The sequence below is a fragment of the Eurytemora carolleeae genome, unplaced genomic scaffold (genome assembly GCF_000591075.1).
Source record: "Eurytemora carolleeae unplaced genomic scaffold, Eaff_2.0 scaffold1302, whole genome shotgun sequence".
Lineage (NCBI taxonomy): Eukaryota > Metazoa > Arthropoda > Copepoda > Calanoida > Temoridae > Eurytemora > Eurytemora carolleeae.
Window position 1 is genome coordinate 65,083 of NW_019397315.1, and position 27,535 is coordinate 92,617.

The 27,535-nt window shown below is 31.2% G+C and overlaps 1 protein-coding gene and 1 long non-coding RNA gene across 2 annotated transcripts; one reads left to right on the top strand and one right to left on the bottom strand.

Annotated features, from left to right (window-relative positions):
• Positions 1-4,760: 4,760 nt before the first annotated feature.
• LOC111713476 (anoctamin-7) lies at positions 4,761-27,535 on the bottom strand. The gene is made up of 9 exons (XM_023488335.1): positions 27,368-27,535; positions 26,650-26,707; positions 23,374-23,444; positions 21,320-21,410; positions 14,715-14,802; positions 13,509-13,626; positions 13,049-13,189; positions 9,704-9,937; positions 4,761-5,404 (listed from the first exon to the last, which is right to left on the bottom strand). Exons 1-9 carry the CDS (start codon positions 27,533-27,535, stop codon positions 5,171-5,173), a joined length of 1,203 nt encoding a protein of 400 aa, XP_023344103.1. The 3' UTR covers positions 4,761-5,170.
• LOC111713477 (uncharacterized) lies at positions 6,864-8,414 on the top strand. The gene is made up of 4 exons (XR_002767698.1): positions 6,864-7,131; positions 7,224-7,256; positions 7,532-7,670; positions 8,327-8,414. It is a non-coding gene; the product is annotated as an uncharacterized LOC111713477 (long non-coding RNA).

Sequence of the window (27,535 nt, forward strand, 5' to 3'; positions counted from 1 at the left end):
CAAAAGTTTTAGTTTAAAGTATCTTAAAAGTTTGTGTTAACAGTGAATTTAGACAAATCCTAAGTCTTTGTCATTGTCAGGTGTTACTTTTTAAATTTGTTTCCTTTTAATTTTGTATTTTCCAGGGGGGGGCAGGCCCCCCCCCTGGAACTCCCAGGGGGGGGCAAGAGGACTACTGCCCCCCCCCCTATGTACGCCACTGAACACAAACAAAAAGCCAAACCAACAGAAAGACAAACCAAATCAATATATACATAAATATCGATTCCAAGATGCAATAAATTTGATATTATCACTCTCCTTGTTTAAATCCTCCGATTAAATATTCGTCTATTTCTAAACCTGCGTCTTGAGAATCTTGAGATCAAAGATACTTTCAACAATCTTTTGATCAGACCCTCATACCTTGACACGTCAATATTCTGCCCCTTGGACCCTTCATTCGTCAGTATACTGCCCCTTGGACCCTACATGCGTCAATATTCTGCCCCTTGAACCCTAGTATGTTAATTTTATGCCCCTTGGACCCTAAGTATGTTAATATTATGCCCCTTGGACCATACATGCGTCAATATTCTGCCCCCCTTGGACCCAAATGCGTCAGTATTCTGCCCCTTTGACCCTAAATGCGTAATATTCTGCCCCATGAACCCTAGTATGTTAACATTATGCCCCTTGGACCCTAAGTATGTTAATATTATGCCCCTTGGACCCTATAAATGCGTAATATTCAACCCATGGACCCTAGTATATTAACATTATGCCCCTTGGACCTGAGAGTACGTCAATATTATGCACCTTGGACCCTAAGTACGTCAATATTTTGCCCATTGGACCCTTTATGCGTCAATATTCCGTCCCTTGGACCCTAAATGTGTCAATGTTCTGCCCCTTAGACCCTGAATGTGTCAATATTCTGCCCCTTTGACCCAAGTACATCAATATTTTGCCCCTTGGACCCTACATGCGTCAATATTAAGCCCATTGGACCCTTTATGCGTCAATATTCCGCCCCTTGGACCCTACATGTGTCAATGTTATGCCCCTTGGACCCTAAGTACGTCAATATTATGCCCCTTGGACCCCAAGTACGTCAATATTTTGCCCCTTCGACCCTACATGCGTCAATATTAAGCCCCTTGGACCCTAAACGCGTCAATATTCTGCCCCTTAGACCCTACATGTGTCAATGTTATGCCCCTTGGACCCTTAGTACGTCAATATTCTGCACCTTGGACCCAAAAAGTGTCAATATTATGCCCTTTGGGCTCTAAATAAATCAATATTATGACCTTTGGACGTCAATATTTAGCTCTATCGACCCTAAATACGTCAAGAATTCGGTTCTCATAAGTTGGACCCTATAACAGAAAATTATAGCTTTGATAAAAAGACTCAGGATTCATTCTTACTCGAGGATATATTCTTACTCCAGGATACTTTATTACTCCAGGATTCATCCTTACTTTAGGATATATTCTTACTCCAGGATACTTTATTACTCCAGGATTAATCCTTACTTTAGTATATATTCTTACTCCAGGATTCNTCCAGGATTTATCCTTACTCAAGGATTCATTCTTACTCCAGGATTCATTCTTACTATAGGATATATTCTTACTCCAGGATTCATTCTTACTCTAGAATATATCCTCATTCTAGGATGCATCCTTACTCCAGGATTCATTCTTACTCCAGGATTCATCCTTACTCCAGGATTAATCCTTACTCCAGGATTCATTCTTACTCTAGGATTTATACTTACTCCAGGATACTTTCTTACGCCAGGATGCATCCTTACTCCAGGAATCATCCTTACTCTAGGATTCATCCTTATTCCAGGATTCATCATAACTCTAGGACATATTCTTACTCCAGGATATTTTCTTACGCCAGGATTCATCCTTATTTTAGGATATATTCTTACTCCAGGATTCATCCTTACTCCTGGATTCATCCTTACTCCAGGATTCATCCTTACTCCAGGATTCATCCTTACTCCAGGATTCATTCTTATTCCACGATTCATCCTTACTCCTGGATTCATCCTTACTCCAGGATTCATCCTTACTCCAGGATTCATCCTTCTCCAGGATTCATCCTTACTCCAGGATTCATCCTTACTCCAGAATTCATCCTTACTCCAGGATTCATCCTTACTCCAGGATTCATCCTTACTCCAAAAGTCAATTCTATCAAGAACTAATCACTTTTCTATTAATTTCTATGCTATTATCAAGGTAAAATTATGAAATATCAACTAGATTTATCCAAATATAGTTTACACATAAAATATCAATTTACTTCAATAGATAAGAAATGCGTCAATTCCATTCAATTAAACTCAAAGTTAGATGTAAAAATAATTTATTATATAAATATTCATGATTTATACATATATTTATTATACAAATATAGGTTAATAATTAGCAGAATACTATAATAATTCCCTTTAGATTATGTTTTGATACTTTGATAAGAGGATGTGGAAAAATATGTTTTATAAAGATTATTACGCGAAGCAAAAAATGTTAGGTTTTTGTATTTTTTTTGTGTTCAACGCTAGATGAAAAGTTAAAATGGTTTAAATATTTTTTATGTAAGCTTGAATCCTCTAGTTTACAATTAAAATGAATAATATCATTTAATATCAATTAAATTCAGATTCAAATTAATTTCTGTACGTTGCCAAGTAATTTCTTTATTCGCAAACTTTGCAAAATTATGCAAATACATCTAATTTCTAAAATTATGCAATTATAAACAGTTATCTTTTTCATATGGAATGCTGCAATAATAATTATAGCTATTTTCCCCATCAAAACAAGTGGAAACGGTAGGAAACAAATTTATTTTAACTTTAACCAATTCCTAGGAATCGGTTCATCTGAATCTTCACTATTTTGACCCGGATCCAGTGAATCTACAATATTTTGACCCGGATCCAGTGAATCTACAATGTTTTGAGCCGGATCCAATGAATCTACAATATTTTGACCCGGATCCAATGAATCTACAATAATTTGACCCGGATCCAATAAATCTGCAATAATTTGACCCGGATCCAACGAATCTGCAATAATTTGATCCGGATCCAATGAATCCACAATATTTTGACCCGGATCCAATGAATCCACAATATTTTGACCCAGATCCAGTGAATCTGCAATAATTTGACCCGGATCCAATGAATCTACAATATTTTGACTCGGATCCAATAAATCTGCAATCATTTGACCCGGATCCAATGAATCTGCAATAATTTGATTCGGATCCAATGAATCTGCAATATTAAGTCCCGGATCCAATGTATCCGCAATATTTTAGCTCCCTAAATACCAGAAAATATACAACAATCAAAATGTATGTTATCAGAAATCTTCTATTAAAAAATGTTAGATCTACCAAAAATGACAATTAAAAAATTAAGATAAAAAGATTATATTTCGGAAATTTTCTTTTTTTTTAATTAGTAAAACTTGAAGAAATTTCTAAGAGCTGTATCCAAATTCAGTTTTTTACGGGATGAACCCAGATCCAAAAATGAAATTGCATGTATTGGTGAAGGAGAACATCAAACCTTTTTCAAGTTTCAAAACAATCCCTCAAAACAAAAATAATTTTTTTTTACAAAAGCTTCCGACACAAAAAAAAACTAAAATTGACCCGTGAAAATTTCTATAAAAATAAATTACTCTTTGTCGGCCGCTAATCTTTTCTCCAAAATTAAATATAAAACTGTTTGTTAAGCAAATATGTCATGATTTTAGATTAAAAAGCGGACTTGGACCATAGATTATAAATATTTAGAGAGCAATCATTGGTCCTCAAAATGTTAGCAATTTTCTCATTTAAGTTTGACGTAGTACAGTAAATGCGGGAAAAATGTAGATATTTTAAATTTATAAATAATAACTAGGGTTTTTTTATTACATAGGCTCCAACAAATTCTAATGAATCAAAAAATATTCAAATTGTAATTTATAGAGTTTGCTTTTTTAAAATTATGCAAAATATTGATTCCAACAGAAGCAAAAACAATGGTTCGTTAACGAATGATTTAAAAAAATGGTTTTTGCTCATATCTTTCAGAGTCAAAATTTTGCATAGGATACTTAAAGACCAAATATAAGAGTGTACAATTTTGAAAGAATTCTCATTAAGTTTAAATATTTTAAATATCTTAATATTGAGAGTTCATTTCATATGCAAACTATAAACTTTTTCAATTGGAAACTTGGAAACGGGGTTTAAAGATCGAATTTGATCTTCATATAATATATAAGATGAAAGTTTAAACGTATAGACCCTACCTAACCATTGGATTCTTCAAATTAGTTTCAATCGTTGTTTGGTCCCTAGAGCAACAATTGTTAAACTTACAGAGTTGGTTTTTCTAATTTTTCCCCGAAAACAAAAGCACTAACAAAAAAGTATAACAACGACAAATCAAAAGATTTATGTTTAATTGGTCAAATTGGGATTGAAAGTCCCGGTTTGCTGGGACAAGGACCGAACTATTAAATCAGTGACTTCAGTTTAGAATAGTGTGTTTGATTCACAACAATACCCTTGAAACCTTTGAACTTAATAATTGGAAAATATAATGCCGTTTTTGCTATCTTGAAATTCTGGTAATTTCTCCATTGTTTCTGCAACAAGCAATGCGCAAGTCACTTTTTTGTAGAAACCACAAATGAAAATATATCTAATTCATACTTGATCAAACAAAACTTTTACGGTATCGTTGTAAATCGGACATTGACACTCTTTACAGGAAGAGTCACTTTAAATTACGTTTACTGCCACTTTAAAGAAATTTATTTCAATTTTGAAAGATTAAGAGAATTGTGCAGAAAACTGGGCCTTCTGTATATTTTGAAAATGAAAAAAAGGCAAGTAAACTTTTAGTAAACTTAAAGGTTATCATAGACATAGATAAAATTTAAACAATTATTTTTTTTTGGTATAAAATAAACGATTGAAGATTAAAATATAGAGATTCATTTTTTACGTGTTCATGAAAAGCTTTAGAGAGACGGAGAAATTTTAGATATTTATCAAGGTTTTTGATCAGCTGAAAGTTATAGTTTGAAGCTAGGGCTTAGGTTAAAAGAGAAGAACAAGAAAGTTCCGAATTTCCTCTCGTTCTTCACGTTTTTCTCCAGGTTTAGATGAGTTTAGGGGAAGGAGACTTTCTCCTACCCGGAGAAGGACTGTTTCTTTTCGAACTTACTCCGGGTTCACCAAATATCTCTATAGACGACCCTGCCTTTGCTTCTCCTGGTTCGGTTAGGGTTGCGGAGAACTTCTCCGATAGTTCTCCTAAACTTTTCTTCTTTAAGGCAGGAGTAAAGGAGGAGTCCTCGGAGTCGTATCTGTCATCATCCTCGGTCAAAACTTTCTGAAAAAAATTTTAATTTTTAATTTTTTTGCAGTATAGTTTTAAATTAAATAGTACTAGTTAAAATGCCCAGCGTTGCCCGTGGAATTTTAAAAACACTAATAGCTATAATCATGAGCGAAGTGCTTTATTATTTAGTTAATATAAAGATTATAAGGATTATGTTTCATCCATTTTAAATTTTTATTTTTTAAACACTGTCTTTAAGATTTTAGCGTTTGTGTAAATTCAAAAAGTTTTACATTTGTAACTCCTACAGTCAGATCCATAAAACTTTGGAAAATAAAGAAGACACTGAAGAAAGTTTTATGTGTCCATACTGTAAAGCTCATCTGATATTAGGTATTTAAGTTTTTAATCTTATATAATGTGTATATATGAGGCTTTTTATAATTCTTGCAGTTGTATTTAAGTTTTTAATCTTATATAATGTGTATATATGAGGCCTTTTATAATTCTTGCAGTTTTTTATTTAAAAAACATCCCTCACAGTTTAAATGGCCTATGTAGATTTTTGCCCTTCTAGAAAAATATTGAAACAAATTCAAAGTTTTGCATTTTATTTCTTTCCGTTACTGTAAAAACTACAAGAGCACAAAACCCAATTCTCAGCAGAAAAACATTGAGTCTCAAACTTAGATTATTTGATATAGCAGAATTCATTGTTTAAAATAGCAAAGGTCTAAGACACTGGGTTTCAAAGATATAGAAATTAAAAAAATTTTTAATTCTTAAATCTTTTCAATTTAATAATGTCGTCTACCTTTTATATTTTAAAGTAGGAATTCAGTTAGATACAATGATGGATATATTAAAGGTTTACATCATCAGGTTTTAAAAATAATAGGGCATTACAAATCAAAATACTTTAATGTATAAGATTGGTGAAAACGGGAAATTTTCGATTTAATAAAAAAAAACTTTTCATTAAAATTATCATTTCGTGGTGGGTTCAATTTAAATACATTTTATAGAACCCCATTTTGAATTGAATTATACTATGTTTGTGAAATATTTATTGGATAGGAGAGTTCGCCGTCAAACATTATAGAAATCCAATGTATGGAAATCGCTAGGCATAGCAACAAGGTGTTTTTTCCGGGAGAATTTTTTTGATATTTTTGAGAAATTAGACGTTTATGTGTAGCTTATCATTATCATTATCATTATTTCTATTTGTTTAACATACCCTAGAGACTATACAACTAACTAGATTAATATGTACATTTGTACTGCTCTCTATTGTGTTTAAGGTCCTCCCAGATTTATTATGTACTGACAACATTAATTAATAATTATATGGTTACATAAAATTGTGTGTTACTATTTAAAAAACTATTTTATGAAAATGATATGTACAGTTTTATTTGTACAAAAAAAATTCTCAAAAATATTTAAAAAAATTCTCAAAAATATTATAAAAAATTCTCAAGTAATTCTAATAGGTGTTGTGTAATTTATTTAATTGTTCTCAATAATTTGTTGAATGTTGTTGGAACACGATTTTGTAAATTGAGAACAGTCCCTTAGCGAATTTTGTAAGTTTAGAGCAATCCCATAAATAGCTTGATTAAATTCGTGATTTGGTTCTGAATAATAATATTCTCAATATTTTTACATATTCTGTTTGTTTATTTACTGTTTGTTTATTTACTGTTTGTTTACAACTTTAACCAGTTTGCACTAAATTCTGTGCAGTACCCTTGGTCATCTGGTCTCACTACCAGGTTAGGAAGATTGATCAAATTTTTCCACATAAAGTCAAATTGGTTAAAATTGTTAAAATATTTTGATTAATTTGGAATTCTTTCATTTTTAGTTGGATTTAGTTTGTGAAATCGGCGGATCTGAGGTAGAATTTTATATTAAAGGCTCTATTTACGGCTTTATTTACAAGTGAAATATTTTGTGTTTTTTTTTAGATTAAACAATGAAATAGTTATTAACCCATTGATTCCAAAAGCGTCGTTTTTTGATCCGTTCTAAAACTTTTAAATTTGTTAGATTTTCTTGTTTCTTTTAACTTTTTTCAATATTCTTATTAAACTAAATTCTTATTTGAGCAGTAAATCTTATAGGGTTATATTTTATCTTGTTGTTCTTGCACTTTATATACTTTTAATTTAGCAAGTGTGTTGTTGTTCATTGTGGTTTGACGGTTCAGCAGTATACTCAAGCAAAATTATTGCTTATCCTCAAGCAAACTTATTGCAAAAGACCCTGCTGGATCTACCCTAACTCTGCTCAACCCCGATCAGCGAAACAAGTAAGAATAAACTTATTCTCTGCCAAGTCGTTCATTTAATGCAACTGATTGCTTCATTAGAAGCAAAATAGAATTAAATTGCTCAGTTTAAAATAGTTCCAATAAACCTATATATTGGGCAAGGTTATAGCTCCAATAAAGTAAAAGCAAACTTATTGCCAGAAGCTAAGTTTAATTGCTGATTTATTGTGTAATTAGATAACACACAATTATTGGTATTTAACAGCAATTAGGTTCAGGACAGATAGTTCATGGGATAATAGGGTGATTGTCATGAATTAGGTTCATGACTGATAGTTCATGGGATAATAGGGTGATTGTCATGAATTAGGTTCATGACAGATAGTTCATGGGATAACAGGGTGATTGTCATGAATTAGAATTACCTAATATTTATTTAGACTGAATACAAATAGTCTACAGAGTCCTAAATAGATACGTTTCACTTAAATCGCTGAGAAGCTAAGCAACAAGCACATTTATTGCTTTTATTGTTAAACAATAAGTGAAGTCTAATCTTAGGTTAGCCACCATTACTAATACACGAGTCTAATCCTGCGTGGGGTTAAGCATTGTATTGCTTAACTGCTAACATTGCTAATATAGCAAAGTTATTGCTGAAATTTGCTATATACACTAGCATTATGTTTATTTAGTTTTTGAAACCGCTGTGCTGTTATCAATCTGTGAACGGAACCCTTTCTAAGAAGATTGTATTTATTAATAAAGATTTACGTTACTTAACCTTGTCATTTATTTATTATCGGGATTAGATAGTAATTCTCTAAAATTGCACAACAATATGATTTCATAAAATTCCGTTTTACCATTAAAATAAAAAGATTTTATGAAAAATATATCTACTTTACACTGATTATTTAATTTCTCAAAAATATTTTTTTTTATTCTCCCGGAAAATACGCCTTGTTGCTAAACTTCTTTGACGCCAGAGAGTTCAAGTACAGTATTAACTTATACAGAATGCATCTTTTCAATTCGCTCTTTCATTTTAATTTAATTTTCATTTCGGAATTTTCAGAAATAATCTATTTCCTATAAAAAGTACAATCATTAAAAATGTGTGAGCAAGTGTACGGTTTTTTAGGGGAATATAACCAGAGGCGGTCACAGGGAATTGTCCAGTGCTTAGCTGAAACTTATTATTTCTCCAGGAGGCAGGGGTTAACACCCGTTGGGACCCAAAACCCCTTGAAACCTTAGATTTTACTGATCCGATGGGGGGAGGGGTTGATTCCCCCTGTGTACCCTTCGCGATTTAAAAACTATTTTATTTCCAGAATAAATTTCGATAAAAATATTTTTCTTAATTTAATATTTAAAATTAATTCTTGCAAAATATTTTTAGTAAAAAAAAGTTAAATTGAAATATTTTTCGTCTTTCAAGCGAAATATCTACAAAAATGTTTGAATATTATAAATTGCAATATGTAAATATCACTAATAACGTAATATGAATTGCGTAAAGGTTAAATCTAAAGTACACACGTTGTCACAAAATTATGAAATAATTATCTAATTATGTTTTTTTACTTACTTAGCCATGAGTTGGTAATGTTAGTCAAAAGCAAAAAAAATGATTTTCAACATTATAAATGCACTATAGAAAAGGTATTAAAGAGGATGGACTATTCAGGACGCACATTGAGAACGCACCATTGAGGACGCACATTAAAAGTGCACTATAGAGAAGGTACTATGGAANGAACATTGTCGAGGAGGAACTATTTATGACGCACATTGAAAATGCACTACTTAGAACGCACATTTAGGACGCGCCATTGAGGACGCAAATTGAAAATGCACTATAGAGCAGCTATATTTAGGACGCACCATTGAGGATGAACTATTAAGGACGCACATTGAGGATGAACTTTTTAGGACGCACCATTGAGGACTCACATTGAAAATGCACTATAGAGGACACACTATTGAGGACAAGTACGAGGACGCACATTGAAAATGCACCATGAGGATGAGCTATTGACGCACAGCTTTATATGTAAAAAGCAAACCTGGAGAACATGTTCTGCGTCCTGTAAAGCCTCCTTGGCCAGGAAACGTTCTCTCTTCATCTTGATATCCAGGGAGGCCGGGATATCCGGGACCAGGATATCGATGAGCTTGCACACCCCGAACACCACGTGCTCGAAGATGATGACAAATGCGAACTTGAGGGCGAGTATCTTCCAATGGACTGGGGTAAAGTTACCGGCATCGTCACGGAACCCTCGGTAGTAACATTCCTCCTGAAATAAGGATTGCTTAAAGGGATTGTCCAAGTTATCTTAAGTGACCCTCCCAATTAGATTTGAAGAGATTCACAACAACAATTTATAAATCTTATCATTACGTTCATAGAGACAAACTATAATTTAAAATTAATTTTCTGACGAAGGTTGTGAATCTAGCATATATCTCTTTATAATCATCTTTGTAATTTGTAATCAGACGATAAAAAAATATTTTCAACTCGTACACAGCTCAGAAGAGCAAGAAAATGACTGAGATTTATTATTCAATAAAAAGTGGTTTCTACAGTGATAACCAGAAAACTCTGAAGACGACTTTTAGACTAAAGTTATGACTTTCAATAGTCCAATCAGCATGGTATGCAGCAATTGTACAGTTTAAACAGACCTATTTAACTTAATTAGTGATTTAATAAGTGTCTTTAAAACTATTTGCTTTGTAACACCATGAAATATACTTAAGTATTGCTATAAAATCGTCTTCCAATATCAGAGTTTTCTGGTTATCACTGTAGTATTTATTTTTAAATAAAATATTTGATCAGATGTTTCTGTAAAGAAACATTGATAAAAGCAAACAGGAAAAATATTGAACGAGGAAAAAACAAATTTCATTCATTTATAAACATTCATTCGAGTCATTTTTTAAATACGCTTTATCCCATTAATAAGTGCACAGTCTTTTAAAGGAATAGTTTGTAAATGGAATATAAAGCTTTGCACCTGGTTTTATCCAATAAGTTTTATATTTTCCGACAAAATTCGGATAAAATGTAGATTTAAGCATGTTCGAATCGATTTTCTTTTATTCAAAATGGATTTTCTAAATCGTATTAATTGTGTTTTTTTAGCGATAATAAAAAGTACTTTTACACTAAATAAACGCTCAAGGATAGAAACCGTCAAATTAAGTACAACACATCTTAAGCAATGCAAGGTTCATGATTAAATTGTTGGTCAAAAAGTTTAACTTTGAAATCCACGAAATGCCAACAGAAAAATCTTCTAAACCGTAGAATTATTTTTAGCAAAGAACAAATAGTTTTAGTTAAATATAGGTTTGTACCGCTTTTTTGAAGGCTAAAATATTTAATTCTAAATTTGTAAATATTTTGGTTTGAAGTTTTGCCTTATCATGTTAATTCAATTTAAACATTATACAACTTTACGACTAATTTACTTTCAAACAGAACATACATAAATGTTAAAATTTGAGGTTTAAAATTAAAGGATTCCATTTAAGAAAAAAAAATAAGAAAAAAAACTTTTATCAATAACATAAATATCATTTTTCTTTATAGTTTAGTACTTGCTGCAACCTTTAAAAATTCAAATTTTGCATTTTATTTAGCTCGTAAAATAACAAAAAACTATTTTTTAGGCAAACGTTAAAAATAATTTTATAAAATATTTAATTTTTAGAACATTTGTCAATTTGTTCAATTTATCAAGCTAAGCTTTAAACCTTTCCAATTTTAGATTAATGAATTTTCACTTCCAACAACAAATATAATAAAACAAATGATTAGATTTTACAAAGTTTACAATTTTACAACTGTACTGTACTGTACTGTACTGTACAATTTTACAACTGTACTGTACTGTACTGTACAACTGTACAACTTTACAACTGTACAACTGTTGTACAACTGTACAACTGTACAACTGTACAACTGTACAACTGTACAACTGTACAACTGTACAACTGTACAACTGTACAACAGTAAAACAGTACAACAGTACAACTGTACAACTGTACAACAGTACAACTGTACAACTGTACAACTGTACAACAGTGCAACTGTACAACTGTACAACTGTACAACTGTACAACTGTACAACTGTACAACTGTACAACTGTACAACTGCACAAAACAACTCTTATTCCATCTAACTTACGGTATATTGCATATCAATACTCGTTGTGGGAAAAATGTATAGGAAAAAGATATGTTAAATAACAAAAAACCATATCTGTTCTGTTTCTATACACTCACATCGAAAATTATAGAATATAACATATAAAATAGGTTATAAATACATAAATCAAGTATGGAATATAATTGTAAATATTGTAACACACGTTTCTGAAAATAATTATTTTAACGAAATATTATAAAATGTATAGTTTTTTATGTGTACTTTGTTCATAATTTAATTTAAATAAAAAATCTTTTATTTACTTTTGAGTGCGCTTAATGCCGCAATTCCATTTTGTGAAGTCACTAAAGTTTATTTTACTGTTTTTTATTCCTGATTTCCATCCAGTTATTGAGTAGGGCGCTTTATTTACTTTTGCTTTTCATTAAACATTGAAAATTTAAATTTTGTATATTTTCCTGTTTTTTAGGTTAGCACGTTTTTTAAAACACTAAACTTTTAAATTTTTTTATTCTGACTTACTAAACTCCAAGTTTAGAACCATATCAGGCCCCCAAAAAGTGGTATAAACGGTTCAGCCGTCACGAAATTTAATAAGCTACAAACCAACAGGCACTATACTTGAATAAACAATATAGGAAAGTATCAAATGTCATCATTATTCATTTCGAGTCAACAATAGAAACCAATTTCTGAGGAAAAATTAAGCAATTTATCCACATTTCCTCCTAAGAACAAATCCTCGCAGTTGGGGGCCCACTCTCCCCGGACTAACCCAGAGGGAGACGCATTCGGTTTCTTTTACTTTAAATCAAACGTGTTTTGGTCTTTGATTCAACAATATCTAAAATTACAGATTTGTTTTTTTCTATACTTTTCATTCAAAATATTTATGCCGACAGAAAAAGTATTTAAGAATAAAGGCTAAAAAATTATGTTTAGTATGTAATTGTGATCGAAAGTCACAGCTTTCTTAAATATTGACAGAACCGTTAAATCCACGTGCATTGCACCCCCCTCCCCCGGTTTTCTCCATCTTATATTTGTACATTAACATTTTTAAAAATCCACAAATTTTAAGCCGGAAATCCTCGAAATTTTTTTTTAATAGCAACAGTAAAAAGAAACGCATAGCAATTAATAACATTAGCGGGCTCAAACTTCTATACTTTTCTAACATAATTATTTTAAACAAATTTTACAAAAAATATCTAGAAATATTTTTACCTGCCCCTGGTCGATCCAGTTTTTTTTCGGGGATTTGGACAAGGTGAACATGACGTAGTCCTTCATGGTCCCCCTCTCCCCATACTCGTACTTGTACACCAGCTTCTGGATGAAGTCCGATGTGAACGCGATCAAAAATGCCTAAAAATATTATTTTGTTTAAAAATTACTCTCAAAGGAATTGAGTTTTTGCCACAAACTCTGATTTTCCTATCCTAATATCTTTTTAATTTGATGGCGAAAACCTTTGATATTTCAAACTCAGGTTATTTGATCTAGGAGAATGCATAGTTTGAAATATCTAAGGTCTACGACATTGGGTTACAAAGATATAGAGATTTATAAATCAGAGTTTGTGACTTTATTCCTTTACTTGTTATGTTTACCTTTGCGGTTTGGATATATATATATTATACACGGATTGGATTTCTACAATGATGAACGATTAAAAAAATCTTACATTGCTAATAACTGCCATTTGTGCGAGCATCTCCAAAATTTTGAACCAGATTCCGATATTTTCTGCGCGCTCAGCCACTGCACGCCGCGTCTCACAAACAAACTTTTGTGCGTCCAACCTATATCAATCAACAGTAAAATAAAAGTCTTAAGTAATCAAATATGTGTAAACAAAAAATATGTGGTTTGGATAAATCTAAATATTTGGTTTGGATAAATCTAAATATTGGGTTTGAATAAATCCAAATATTTGGTTTGGATAAATCTAAATATTTGGTTTGGATAAATCTCAATATTTGGTTTGAACAAATCCAAATATTTGGTTTGGATAAATCTAAAGATTTGGTTTGGATAAATTTAAATATTTTGTTTGAATAAATCCAAATATTTGGTTTGGATAAATCTAAAGATTTGGTTTGGATATAAATCTAAATATTTGGTTTGGATAAATATAAATATTTGGTTTGGATATAAATCCAAACCTTTGGTTTGGATATAAATCCAAACATTTGGTTTGGATAAATCTAAAGATTTGGTTTGGATATAAATCTAAATTCTCTGCAATAAATCATGTTTTCAGGAGGCGGGGAATATTTCAAATAACAAATGGCCGGATGAGTGATGATATCCTTCAAAACTGCGTAAATTTAGTTTCTAGGGTTTTCTTTTGAAAAATGTTAAGAGAAGTTTTGCCACAGAATATATTGTAAATAAATTTTTTTAAAACGTAACAAAATTAAAAAGCAAAATTTAAAATGGAAAAAAATTATCAGAAAACAAAAATAAAATAACATTTTGTATTAAAAACAAACTAAATTTTCTATATCTTTGCAACCTGATTGCTCAAACGTTTCATATTTCTAACTTAAGATTATTTCGTCTAACATAATTCATAGTTTCAATTGTCAAAGATCTAGGAGTCATTGGATTGCAAAGATATATTGATTATAAAAATCAGAGTTTTTGGCAAGAACTCAACAAAAACTTAAATGACTGCCAAATTCTTTATAAAAGCAATTAAAAAACACAAATAAATTAAAGAAATAAACATTAACAGAAAAAACAATAGCAACAGAAAAAAACATAAGAAAATAATTAATTAAAAAAATAAAAGTAACAAAATTATCTGGGAAAAAAGGTTGCGTGCGCTTAATGCCGCAATTCCATTTTGTGAAGTCACTAAAGTTTATTTTACTGTTTTTTATTCCTGATTTCCATCCAGTTATTGAGTAGGGCGCAGAGGGGGGCCAGGGGGAACGCAGCCACGAAGATTGTGATAAATCCAAACTGGAGTACTAAAAAAAAAAAATTTTAAATATTAAAAACAAAATTTTAAAGTTTAAAAATAACTTTATCTTATATTTGTCTTTCTCTTCGATTCTAAAACTTTTTGATATTGGTTCTGTATTTATATATTAGATCTCTATCCATCTATCCATCTATCCATCTATCTATCTATCTATCTATCGATCTACATCTATCCATCTATCTAACTATTTTTATCTATCCATCTATCCATCTATCTATCTATCTACATCTATCCATCTATCCAACTATTTTCATCTATCCATCTATCTATCTTTAAATAAATATATATATCAACCTACATGCACGGAATACTAAAATATCTATCAAATTTCAGCAAACATGTTAAATCACTGAACCGATCTGCTTGTCACACAAGACTAAGACTTTTTGTTTTATCGACATAAGGATCCTAACCGATGTTTCCTTAAGTACAAACCCACAATTATTAGTTAGGACTTTGGGACCTCGTAACTCCTAGTTTTGAATTTAAGTATGATACAAGAATTGGTTCCATATTAGAAATACAAAAATTATTTATTCTTCTCCACGGTTCTCCAGTTTTTACTAAAAGAATCTATAAATTAAAATCTTTTCAAATTAAAACAAAAGCTACTTTCGTTTATATGAGAGAGGGCAGTATTAAGTTCAGGCAAAGCTGATTATCCAAGTACATCTATTTATAAATAAATCCAAGTTTTCCAACTAAAACTAAAAAGTTTTATATAAGTATGTTAATTCAATAATTAATTATTTAACTAATTAAATTTATGTTATGTCCTTAATGATATTAAAGTTTAATAAACGTTATAGTTCTAAACTGTATATGTCATTGCATTACTATTCATTTATTAAACGTTAAAATAAATTTAATATTCGCCCTGTATTCTGGAATTCACAAATCCCAGCTCGTATCCTTTCTGTTTTGTTTGCTTTTATTATCTCGGCGCCAATTATTTTGGTATTTTCTTTTTTTAATGTTTTATTTAATTTTTTTCAATTTATCCATGTAAAATTGGGTATGTACCAGGGCTAAATGTATAGTGGTCGCAGACCTTTTGGTTCTTAACACAAATGTAAATTAAATATTTATACATTTATAAATTTAGACTGTCGAAGTACATTATTATTATTATTATTATTATTATTATTATCATTAGTTAGCAGAAACTATATTAGCCTTAAAGAAGCAATTTAGATTTACAGGAACAAAATACACAAATTTGCAATTTTTTATATTCATTACATTTTTATATTCACAAAAAAATGTTTTGTTTACTCTAAAAATTTAAAACTCTATGGATGGGCGGAATCTTGATAAATGTTGTGATTCCTCTATAGATTTAACACTCTATGGCTTAGATCTAGAGAAATAATTTTTTTGTTCTATAGATTTAGCATCATATGGCCTAAATCTAGAGAAAAGTTGTGTTTACTCTACAGATTCAGTAATCTATGGCCTAAATCTAGAGAAAAGTTGTGTTTACTCTACATATTCAGTAATCTATGGCCTAAATCTAGAGAAAGGTTGTGTTCCCTCTACAGATTCAGTAATCTATGGCCTAAATCTAGAGAAAGGTTTTGTTTACTCTACAGATTCAGTAATCTATGGCCTAAATCTAGAGAAAGGTTGTGTTTACTCTACAGATTCAGTAATCTATGGCCTAAATCTAGAGAAAAGTTGTGTTTACTCTACAGATTTAGCACTCTATGGCTTAAATCTAGAGAAAAGTTGTGTTTACTCTATAGATTTAGCACTTTATGGTCTAAATCTAGTGAAAGGTTGTGTTTACTCTATAGATTTAGCACTTTATGGTCTAAATCTAGAGAAAGGTTGTGTTTACTCTATAGATTTAGCACTCTATGGCCTAAATCTATGTAGAACTTAACTATAAAAGAAAGAAGGAATTGGATTGGTTGATTTGTTAATTAACACAAGTGCACAGTGCACAAGATATATCTTCTCAATTCGAACTTACAGAGATATCAAGATATATAAACATAACAAGGTTTATTTGTTTCCTTAACTATTGATAAATGTGTGTTGTATGTTTTTTATTCTTTTTATTGAAAATTACTGTTCTATAATATAATATGATAAAAGAAGGTTTATTTATTACTGTTATTACTGTTCTATAATATAATATGATATAAGAAGGTTTATTTATTACTGTTATTACTGTTCTATAATATAATACCGGACAAAAGCAAAAAATTGCATTAAATAATTTTTCTAGGTTATTTTTAACTTATTTTCATTGTAGAATGCCTTGAGTAACTTAATAAAAAATCCGCGAAAAAGGCGCCGATCGCGTTTGGCCCATTTTTTTAAAAAAAATTGGCACTTTTTTAGGTAGACATTGCTCTTTATATTCTCAAATTTCTAAATTAATTTCTAAATTAATTTCCAATTATAGGCCTCGGAAAAACTTTTCTATAAACAAAATAATTGTTTAAAAACATTTATAAGTTTATTCATTTCTACCTAATACAGGGTCGACTTTGAAGTGTCACAACGCCTTGGGCCTAGATTTTACCGCTCTATCTTACTTATATTTTTCTGTAGCCCTTTACATGTACGTTTTTAGCACTGTAAAGCACTTGTTGTAGTTAATATCCAACAATTATAACGTCCAAATTAAAGAAAAATGATTAAAATATATTTCAAGTGACCCTCCATGGAAAGATGACAATGTTCGATACACAATAGTACCCTAAAAAGCTATGTCTAGTATGAAATAGATATCAATGTTTAAAATTTTGAAAACTGATTATTTTTTACATTGGTTCCTCTACAAAGTGACTTGTGTATTTCTTCAACAGGAAAACATGTAGGAATTGTCAGAATTAAACACTGTTAAACCTAGAAAAACGATTTAGGGTACTGGTGTGAATCGGGCATTGCCATCTGTTCCTGGTGTGCCACTTGAAATTACCGTTTCTGCAATCCCTTTAATCCCTGCAATAAACACTTATCCGACGCGATATGTTAACTCGTTCATGCTTTCTCTCTAAAATTTCGGCCAATCAAAGAACAAAAATTGGCTCTATCACTCCTGTATGCCGGTCCATTAGCGCCTGATCCAATCAGGGTTCAGTCATGTGTTTGTTGTCTATTCTAAACCAATAGAAATAGTATGGCGGTAACATTTATCTTTCTATCTATCTCATTATCCAATCAGAGTTATGAATCATTCAATCGGTGCTATCAGTAAATGAAAATATTTACTTCTACTGAAACTATAGTGCTATATCGTTGAAAAGATTCAGCCTCTCATGAAAATACTCTGTTCTCTCGGTAAGAATAATTTATTCTTTAAACACATTTAAAATTCCATCTTAACATATCCAAACTACTCACATATTCAAGAATATCTTTCAGTTTTCTATATTGAGAAAATTATAAGAATTTTTGAAACTGATGCTGTTCTTCACGCTCTTGTGCGAGTTGTTGAAATAGCTTGGATATTACAGGGTGTCCCAAAAAACATGGGAATTCAGTTACGAATTCGATATCGTAATACCTAATTTAAAACCCATAATATTATTATGTCTGCTGGAGTTTATTTTATGAAAACGGTAAATGGCAGTAAAGATGTGTCTATAATGTCTCCGCAAGATGAACAGTGAAGACGGACAAGTTTACTCTGTTTGTATACTGCAATTTTCTTGTTTTACTAAGTACAACCGTATGCAGTCAAAACATAAACAAAAAAATGTAAACATAGCAGACGAAACTGTTATGGATTACAGCTTTATCAGTAGGTATCACTATACTAAATACTGAATTCCTATGTTTATTGGGACACCCTGTAGAATAGAAAGAAAATGGTCTTAGATTTGAAGAGACGCTAAAGAATGACTGAAAAAAACACTTTGATATTGTCTTTTTCCTGGCTTATAAAATGTTTAATTCTGACAGTTTCCTCCATATTGTTTCTTTAGCAGAAATGCGCAAGTCTTTATATAAACAAGCCACAATTAAAAGTAATCATCTTTGAAAGAGGTAATATAAGGTATCATAATTGCAATAATGTGGTTACCATCGCTAAATGTTGATATATCTTCTTGTTTGAATTCTATAAGCTCAACCATGGAACTAAAGCTTAGATATATATCCCCCAGTATAAACCATAGTTTGGAGTAAAGAGTTAAACATTTCCCAAGTTTGCAGTAATAAATTCAGGTTTTAAATCTTTAAACATTAAGGATTGGTCACTGTTTACGGTTAAAAAGGCAAACTGAGACTTGAGGGTTTCTGTCGTTCGGTCAAAAAAGTGTTGAAGGGACTGTCTTTGTAATTTTTGGTGACAAGCTCTTCGGAGAGGTGCATGCCTGATTTACACCAGTTCCCTTTAAACTTTTATTAGATCAATACTATGGAAGATGGAGGAAAAAACTCTGGTTCTTAAAATAAAAACTATAGGGCCACTAGGAAAAAAATAATTATTGAGATGTTTCAATTAAGAAAATGTCCTAAAAGTTTATTTCTTAACCTGCACCCCCAGCCCCCCCTTCCCCTTTCTTCCTCATCTCCCCCCCTTCTTTCCCTCACCATCTTGAGAAGTGTGAATTGTTAAGAAAACAAAACCTGAGTCAACTGTTTATTTTCTGACATTTTTCACTTTTGTATGACGTCATTTTTATTCAACTGACGTCACAAGCCCACTTTAAAGATTTGGTATTGGGCAAAGTCATGCTTATATAAACATCCTTCATATGATATGTATATATGTAGGTAAGTATGTGTCTGTATGTTTGTGTATGTAAACTATGTATATTTGTCAACCTTTTGGTGTTCTATGTCTATTAAACTATGTCTCGGATTTAAAGATAAATATACTCTTGAAAAAGATAACTTAGCAGATTTAAATGTTAGTTTTGGAACTAATATCCTCTGTAATTGAAATATCCGGAAGTTAATTGTACACAATTTCAGGTTGCCATTACACAGTTTCATGAGTTCTGTCAAAAATCGAATAAAAAATTTACAACCTTTTTTGACTGAACTGTCATTAAACAAATATCTGATCAATCTTTGTCTTGTTTATAAATTTCTGTATTTTAATATTTTTGATTGGTTTATTATAATTATCTTTTTCCTTCTCTCATGTTTCCCCTATTATTATGTATTATATTATGTTATATTATATATCATATATTAAAAGGTATAATGTATATAAATGTATATTCTATATGGTGTATGTGGCCGTGTATGTTTGTCACTTTTACTATTTGTCTTAAAATATTTTACACTTGTTTTATTAGAGTACTGCGGGATTGAGTTGAAAACAACCAAACAAACAAACAAACAAACAAATTAGAAAAATATCCCTTCCAAGAGACTGTAAATCGTATTTTTAAAGAACCTTTCATAGAATTTGTACACTCTCAGTACAGCTGTACTCTGACGTCTGAACTCTCAACTTAGTTTTTGTGTCTGACAAAATTATTAATGATTTTGAACAAAGTGCTTATATAACAATTACAAAAGTGCAACGTTATATGTTCTGTATTTTCTGTTTTTACACTTTTTATTTAATCTTGGAAAACATGTCAATTAATGTGAGAAATTTTCATTTTCCTTGTTATATTTGAAACTTGTGACGTCGTGTATAATTGGTTCATTGTACTTGATAATCTATTTGAGATATCCTAGTCTTTCTAACTGAACTTTATTATTTCTGTTGTACTTGATAATCTATTTGAGATATCCTAGTCTTTCTAACTGAACTTTATTATTTCTGTTGTACTTGATAATCTATTTGAGATATCCTAGTCTTTCTAACTGAACTTTATTATTTCTGTTGTACTTGATAATCTTTTTGAGATATCCTAGTATTTCTAACTGAACTTTATTATTTCTGTTGTACTTGATAATCTATTTGAGCTATCCTAGTCTTTCTAACTGAACTTTATTATTTCTGTTGTACTTGATAATCTATTTGAGATATCCTAGTCTTTCTAACTGAACTTTATTATTTCTGTTGTGGTTTCTTATTATAGTTTGAGGTGATATGAGGATATCAGATATACGCATATTATGTACTGTACACTGTGGGAGGAATGTAAACAAACCCAGTGCCCCCACAGAAGTTGAAGGGAAAGGACTAAAGCTCTGATGTGATATCACAGTCCAACAAAAAGAAGTTAATATATCAAGTAAGAGCGAATACATATGATTTTTGGCTTTCTGGTCAATATGGAAAATAAAATAGCAATACTTTTTTATTCCACCCCTTTTACCCTTTCTCCTCAAAAATGCTGCATTGCCCCTAAATTCTTTGTTTTGATTTATTTGATTTGATTTGATTTATTTGATTTATCACTTATCGGAAATCAAAGACGCTATTAATATTAAATCGTCTCTCAAATCTCATGTTTATTAGGACTCCCTGTACTTACTTTTTAGAGAGCTCATTCAGAATCTATTCTTAAATTTCCAATTAGAAATCTATTTAGTTTTTGATTAAAGGGATTAAAGTTCCCAAAAAAGATTTAACTCACCCATCTCCAGATACTCCTGGAACAATCCCTCATTCTCCACCAGCTTGTAATCCTGCTCCATCTGGGATCCGCCAATACTGGCCAGCTTAGACTAAACAATAAGTGATTGATTGATTGATTGATTAGTTGATTTATTTATTTATTGATTGATTTATTGATTTATATCTATCTATCTATATATTTATCTATCTATCTATCTATTTATATATCTATCTATCTATTTTTCATTTTCAAATTTGTAACAATACATTGTAATTGTAAGGCCATTTCATGGCCTTACAATTTCAAATAAGATTAAAATAAAATTGTGCAAACTGCAGTTGGAGAAATTGCATATAATTTGCATACTTTTTCAATTTTAGCAGTGTTTAATTAAATGCATACATGTTCCACTTTAGAACTGTCTTAAAGAAATAGATAAAGGATTAATCCACAAAGGCGAAGACTTTAATGAGACTGTAGACTGTAGAGGTAATTTCAAGTAAATGTTATTCATGCCTGAGAGGAGATTTTAAAAGCTTAAACCCGAGTAAAACCCAAACTCGGGCTTATATAGAACCCAATGAGAGACTGTTTTGCAAGCTTTCTCTCTGGAGCAGAAAGAATGCCGTCAGATCAGCTGTGACAAGGAGATGTAAATTTCGAAAATTCAAACTTTATGTAGATACATTATTTTTATAGTATGTTTATTTTATATAATTAATAAAATTTGACACCACAAATAATTCCTGTGATTTTAAATGTACAAATATAAAAGGTTTTACGAAATTTACGATCATCAGCTGCTGAAGACTCGAGCCTTAAAGAGAGAAAGATCCAAGATGGTTGGTTCTTACTAAAATCCAGGCCATCCAAAACCCAGGTCTCGACTTGAGCTTTAATTGGGTCTAAGTAGACGCAAAGACCATGTTTTACTCGGTTTTCAGCTTTTAAATTCTCATATCTGATATTTAAATTCTCATCTCTGATATTTAAAATCTCATCTCTTATATTTAAAATCTCATCTCTGATATTTAAATTCTCATCTCTGATATTTAAATTCTCATCTCTGATATTTAAAATCTCATCTCTGATATTTAAATTCTCATCTCTGATATTTAAATCTCATCTCTGATATTTAAAATCTCATCTCTGATATTTAAAATCTCATCTCTGATATTTAAAATCTCATCTCTGATATTTAAAATCTCATCTCTGATATTTAAATTCTCATCTCTGATATTTAAATCTCATCTCTGATATTTAAAATATCATCTCTGATATTCAAAATCTCATCTCTGATATTTAAATCTCATCTCTGATATTCAAAATCTCATCTCTGATATTCAAAATCTCATCTCTGATATTTAAAATCTCATCTCTGATATTGAAAAGTTTTAGAAATGATATGAAAAAAGTTTTTTGGCAATAAACTAATTATACTTAATAGAAATAAAGTAGTTTTTCTTATCTTACAAGTGCATGTGGGAAAAAAATTATTTTATTTTGGGCTTAAACCTTTTAATTTCTTATCAATGGTTCTTGAAATTAGAAGATTTTAAACTAAAAATGGATAAACTTTAGGTCTAATAAATACGTCTTTTAAGCAGAAATAATTTTTAAGAAGAATAAAATCTTGTTTTAAACAGAATTAATTATTAAAAAATAAAATTCTTGTTTTGAACAGAATCAATTATTAAAAAATAAAATCTTGATTTGAACAGAACCAATTATTTAAAAAATAAAATCTTGATTTAATAACAATATTTACAGGTGTGTATATTTTTCAGAATCAGGTGGGGGGGGGAGGGGGGATTTTTGATGATTTGGGGAAATAAAATGAAAAATTGGACATGAAAAGGCATATTTTTTTCTTTTCTTTTTGATACTTTTCCCCTAAAAATTGATCGATTTTCCCCTGAAAATTGATCGATTTTCCCCTGAAAATTGATCGATTTTCCCCTAAAAATTGATCGATTTTCCCCTGAAAATTGATTGATTTTTCCAATTAAGCGAATAAAAACCCTAAACAGATTTTTAAAGAAAATATTGACCCCTCTATATTTCTACTTTACCTTTTTAGAGTGCCACCAGGCCTTGAATTTGGGGATAAAAACCTCCTGGGCATTATTTATGATCTGCTTCCCTAGAATTTTAAACTGTTTGTATACAGTGGACCAGAAAATACCGGAATAGTATATGGTCGTCTTTCTTCCTTCTTTTTCTTCTATAATGTCGCAAAATATTTTGCAATTTTTCAGTATATAAAAAAAATGATTTTTAGAAATATATCATTAAAAAACACAAATTGCAAAATCATTATCGACATACACGGGCAGCTGTAGTACATTTGAATTTTCGAGCCGGGTCAACCTTTCTGGTCTCAGTTTGTACTGTATCGCCCGGACATTGGGCAATAGGACTAGCCGGTGCAACAAGGTTGACGCGGTCAGACTTGGGGTTGAATTTACTTTTACTAAAGGGTCAGGGTGCGTGCATTTCTTAAAGGGACTGTAAGCGTAGTTTTAACTAAACCTTGATGTGCAAAGATGGCAATGCCTGATTCACACAGATTTGTCTAATCAATTATAAATAATGCTTTTGTTTTTATTAATTGTTTATGTTTTTGTGATTTCTCGGCAAAAGTGACTTGCGCATTTCTTGCTTATAAGAAACAATGGAGATATAATCAGAATTTAACACTTTTCGAGTCAAAAAAACGGTGTTATCTTCCACATTATATTTTTGATCAGATAAAGGTTTCAAGACTACCATTGTAAATCGGGCATTGTCATCTTTGCATGGAGGGTCAATTTAAATTAGGCATACAGTCCCTTTAAACAAAAGAAAGAACAAAAAGTATTCCCCAGTTTTTTCGTAAACACTGAACCGCATTAATTCAAATAATTTCATTTCCTATTTTTATTCAACTACAAAGCATGAGATATAGCATTAAATTCGTAAACCTTAAAATATTATTGACAAAAAAGCCTCCTCATAATTCTCAACAATTCCCTTCCACTTTCTTTCAACAAATTCTCACGATAAACATTACCATCCCAACAAAACCAATTCTAACTATAAAAAAGCTTCACACACATTCAAACATTTTCCCCAGTTCACTGAAAACCAAAATAAGCAAGCTCTAAAGAAAAAATCTCTTAGGATTTTGCCAATAACTCCTTTCATATTAAAGCTTAGAAATAAGCAAACTGCAGTTTTAAAATGTCCATGTTCAAGTCTAAACGTTTCTGTAAATTATCTATCACACCTAAATTACAGCAAACCTTCTCCGTAATTAGGACTGGACACGTTCTTTGTTTTTAAACACTGTTCAATCCACACTAGGAAAGGTAATAAGGGTTTTCAGCTACATCGTTTGTTTTAAACATTTTATTGTCAAATTTGTCCAGTTCAATTTTTTCTCCTTTTCTAAAATTGACAATTGACTAGATTTTTACCGTTAGTTCACATCGTTATAAAGGGAGTGTCGGCGTAATTTCAAGTGACCCTCTATGTCAAAGAGAGAAATTCCCGATTTACATTATAGTATCCTTTAAACTTTTGCCTGAACATTGAGTACAGAGATCTCGTTGTGTAAATCTGTTGAAAACCATTTGAATTGAGTTGTAAACCCCGGTGTACAGCTTGTGCACTCACTCAACACAGTCCGACAACCTTGATCTGTTAAAGGTTTAAAGGGTACTGCTGTGAATCAGAAACGTCATTCTACAGTCAATGATAGTGAATCGTCAACTTTATGTCAAATATGATTAGATTAAACTATTCGTTTCTGTTCGTTTTCTGATCGTTCCGATTTCTTCAAGAACGGTTCTAACTGAATTCGTTCACTTTCATAACGATGTAGTCGTTAAAGTGAAATTCCGTTTGTTAATTGGAAAATCTATCGTTCCCCGTTAAGCCCCCCCCCCCTCTCATCCAACCTTTTTACTTTTATCCCCTACTTTTATTCTTTACTCCCCTAAGACCTAGATCAATTTAATAAATTTAATAAATTTAGCATCCACCACACTCTGTGAGCTTGTCTAACTTATATATTTGAGAAATGAGAATTCTTGGTGAAAACTTGTAACTTCTCAGTTTCCCCGGCACCAAACCATTAAAATAATGTCCGTCCTCTCCAGCTCAAATAAAATTCTCGATCTCAACCATAACTTTAGAATATGGTTGAAACAGTTTAGTTACAGGGTTAGTACAGGGATGAGAATTTAATGAGAGCCTGAAAATTCTTAAAGAGATAGTCGACATAAAGTTAAAGAGGGGAAATTCACAACGCTGCCCTATAAACCTTTGTCTGAGCAAGGCCAAATGAGTAGGACTGGGCGTGTCCTACTTTTTAAAAAATCGTTCCGTTTCGTTCCATTCTGTTCCGTTTATTCTCGTGAAAGATGGACCGTTCCCCAAGAACGACGTACAGACCTTGAGGCGTGGGCGTGTTCCACTTTTTAGAAATTGTTCCGTTCGTTCCCGTGAAAGAACAGCCGTTAACCAGGAACGACGCCCAGCCCAATGAATGAGATATCTGTATTTTTCCAATATTTTCAACTGTAGTTTCTATGTAAAAGGGATTTGTGGATTCATGTTGCAGAGAAAATAAAGGAAATTATAACAATTTAACAATATCCAAGATTTCGTTTCATTGACATTATTCTAGATAAAAATAAGATAAAAGTGATGGAAGAGTACTGTTGTGAATCGTACAGTCCCTTAAAATTCATCATACAGTCCCTTTATATTCAGCATACAGTCCCATTAAATTCAGCATACAGTCCCTTTAAATTCAGCATACAGTCCCTTTAAATTTAGCATACAGTCCCTTTAAATTCAGCATACAGTCCCTTTAAATTTAGCATACAGTCCCTTTGAATTTAGCATACAGTCCCTTTAAATTCAGCCCTTAATCAGTTAAATAAAACACTATATTTCTTCTCTGTTAATTAAATTGAGAAATTAATGTTAGACACTTTTTTCTTTATTTTCTAAATCATTAATGAAAAGCATTCTTCACATGGTTTATTCGTGTTTAAACCTTATTTATTATTAACTTCTATGATTTTAATAAGAACTTTAAAGAAACCAATATGAAAACCGCGGATAAACATTTAGTGGTAAAATTCTAATCAAATGATAAATTATGCACACAATAATGTGCTTTACAAACTAAAACTAAAATATTTAAAGGGTCTGATTACGGAATTTTAAGTAACCCTCTAATATAAGAGTTGCAATGCTCTCTTAACAACGGTTCCCTTTAAAAAATAAAGAAGTGATTCCTTCCGGCAATCATGTGTAGCTTCTTTTGAACACCTTGTGTTTTTTTTTAATCTTACCCATCATAATTACTCCTAACTGTTGGGCCAGCTCAATTAAACAACCACCATTTCCGCACTAAATAACAAATATCTTTGTGAATATGTTAATATAAATCTTTTTGAACACTGTCATGTCCGAGTGTGTTCTGTCTTTTGAACACTGTCATGTCCGTGTGTGTTCTGTCTTTTGAACACTGTCATGTCCGAGTGTGTTCTGTCTTTTGAACACTGTCATGTCCGAGTGTGTTCTGTCTTTTGAACACTGTCATGTCCGTGTGTGTTCTGTCTTTTGAACACTGTCATGTCCGAGTGTGTTCTGTCTTTTGAACACTGTCATGTCCGAGTGTGTTCTGTCTTTTGAACACTGTCATGTCCGAGTGTGTTCTGTCTTTTGAACACTGTCATGTCCGAGTGTGTTCTGTCTTTTGAACACTCTCATGCCCGTGTGAGCAATTTTTGACAACAAATTAACATCCAGAACTTAGCAAAGGAGGTTTTGTTTTTTGAATCTTGTTATGTCCGTGTGTTTTTTGTCTTTTAAACACTGTCATGTCAATGTGTTTTGGACAAAAATCAGCGGGGTTATGTATAAATTTAAAAAAAAAATTATTGTTTGTATTTTGTCCAAAATTATATTTTTTTTTTGACACAAAATGTCATTTTTTTCGGGGAAAAATCGTTTTTTTTGTAGAAAAGAATACACTCTTTGCATAAAATAATAAGATAACACACTTACATCTTCATTTCTGACGTTGCCGAAGATATGTTTATATCTGCCTGGGTAGCCGACGAACTTCCCCTTGAAGAAGGCAATGTAGAGGATTGATGAGTAGAAGTTGATGAACTGGAAGATGAAAACCTTGAACGTTAGGTTGTCGTCAAAATCCGACTGAGTTCGGTGCAT

Excerpts from the sequence above, each read along its gene's own strand:
- LOC111713476 (XM_023488335.1), bottom strand. The coding sequence starts at position 27,535 with ATGCACCGAACTCAGTCGGATTTTGACGACAACCTAACGTTCAAGGTT. Across the intron at positions 26,708-27,367 it reads GCAACGTCAGAAATGAAGAT|TGCGGAAATGGTGGTTGTTT; the intron begins GTAAGTGTGTTA and ends TTTGTTATTTAG. Across the intron at positions 13,627-14,714 it reads AATAACTGGATGGAAATCAG|GTTGGACGCACAAAAGTTTG; the intron begins GAATAAAAAACA and ends TGATTGATATAG.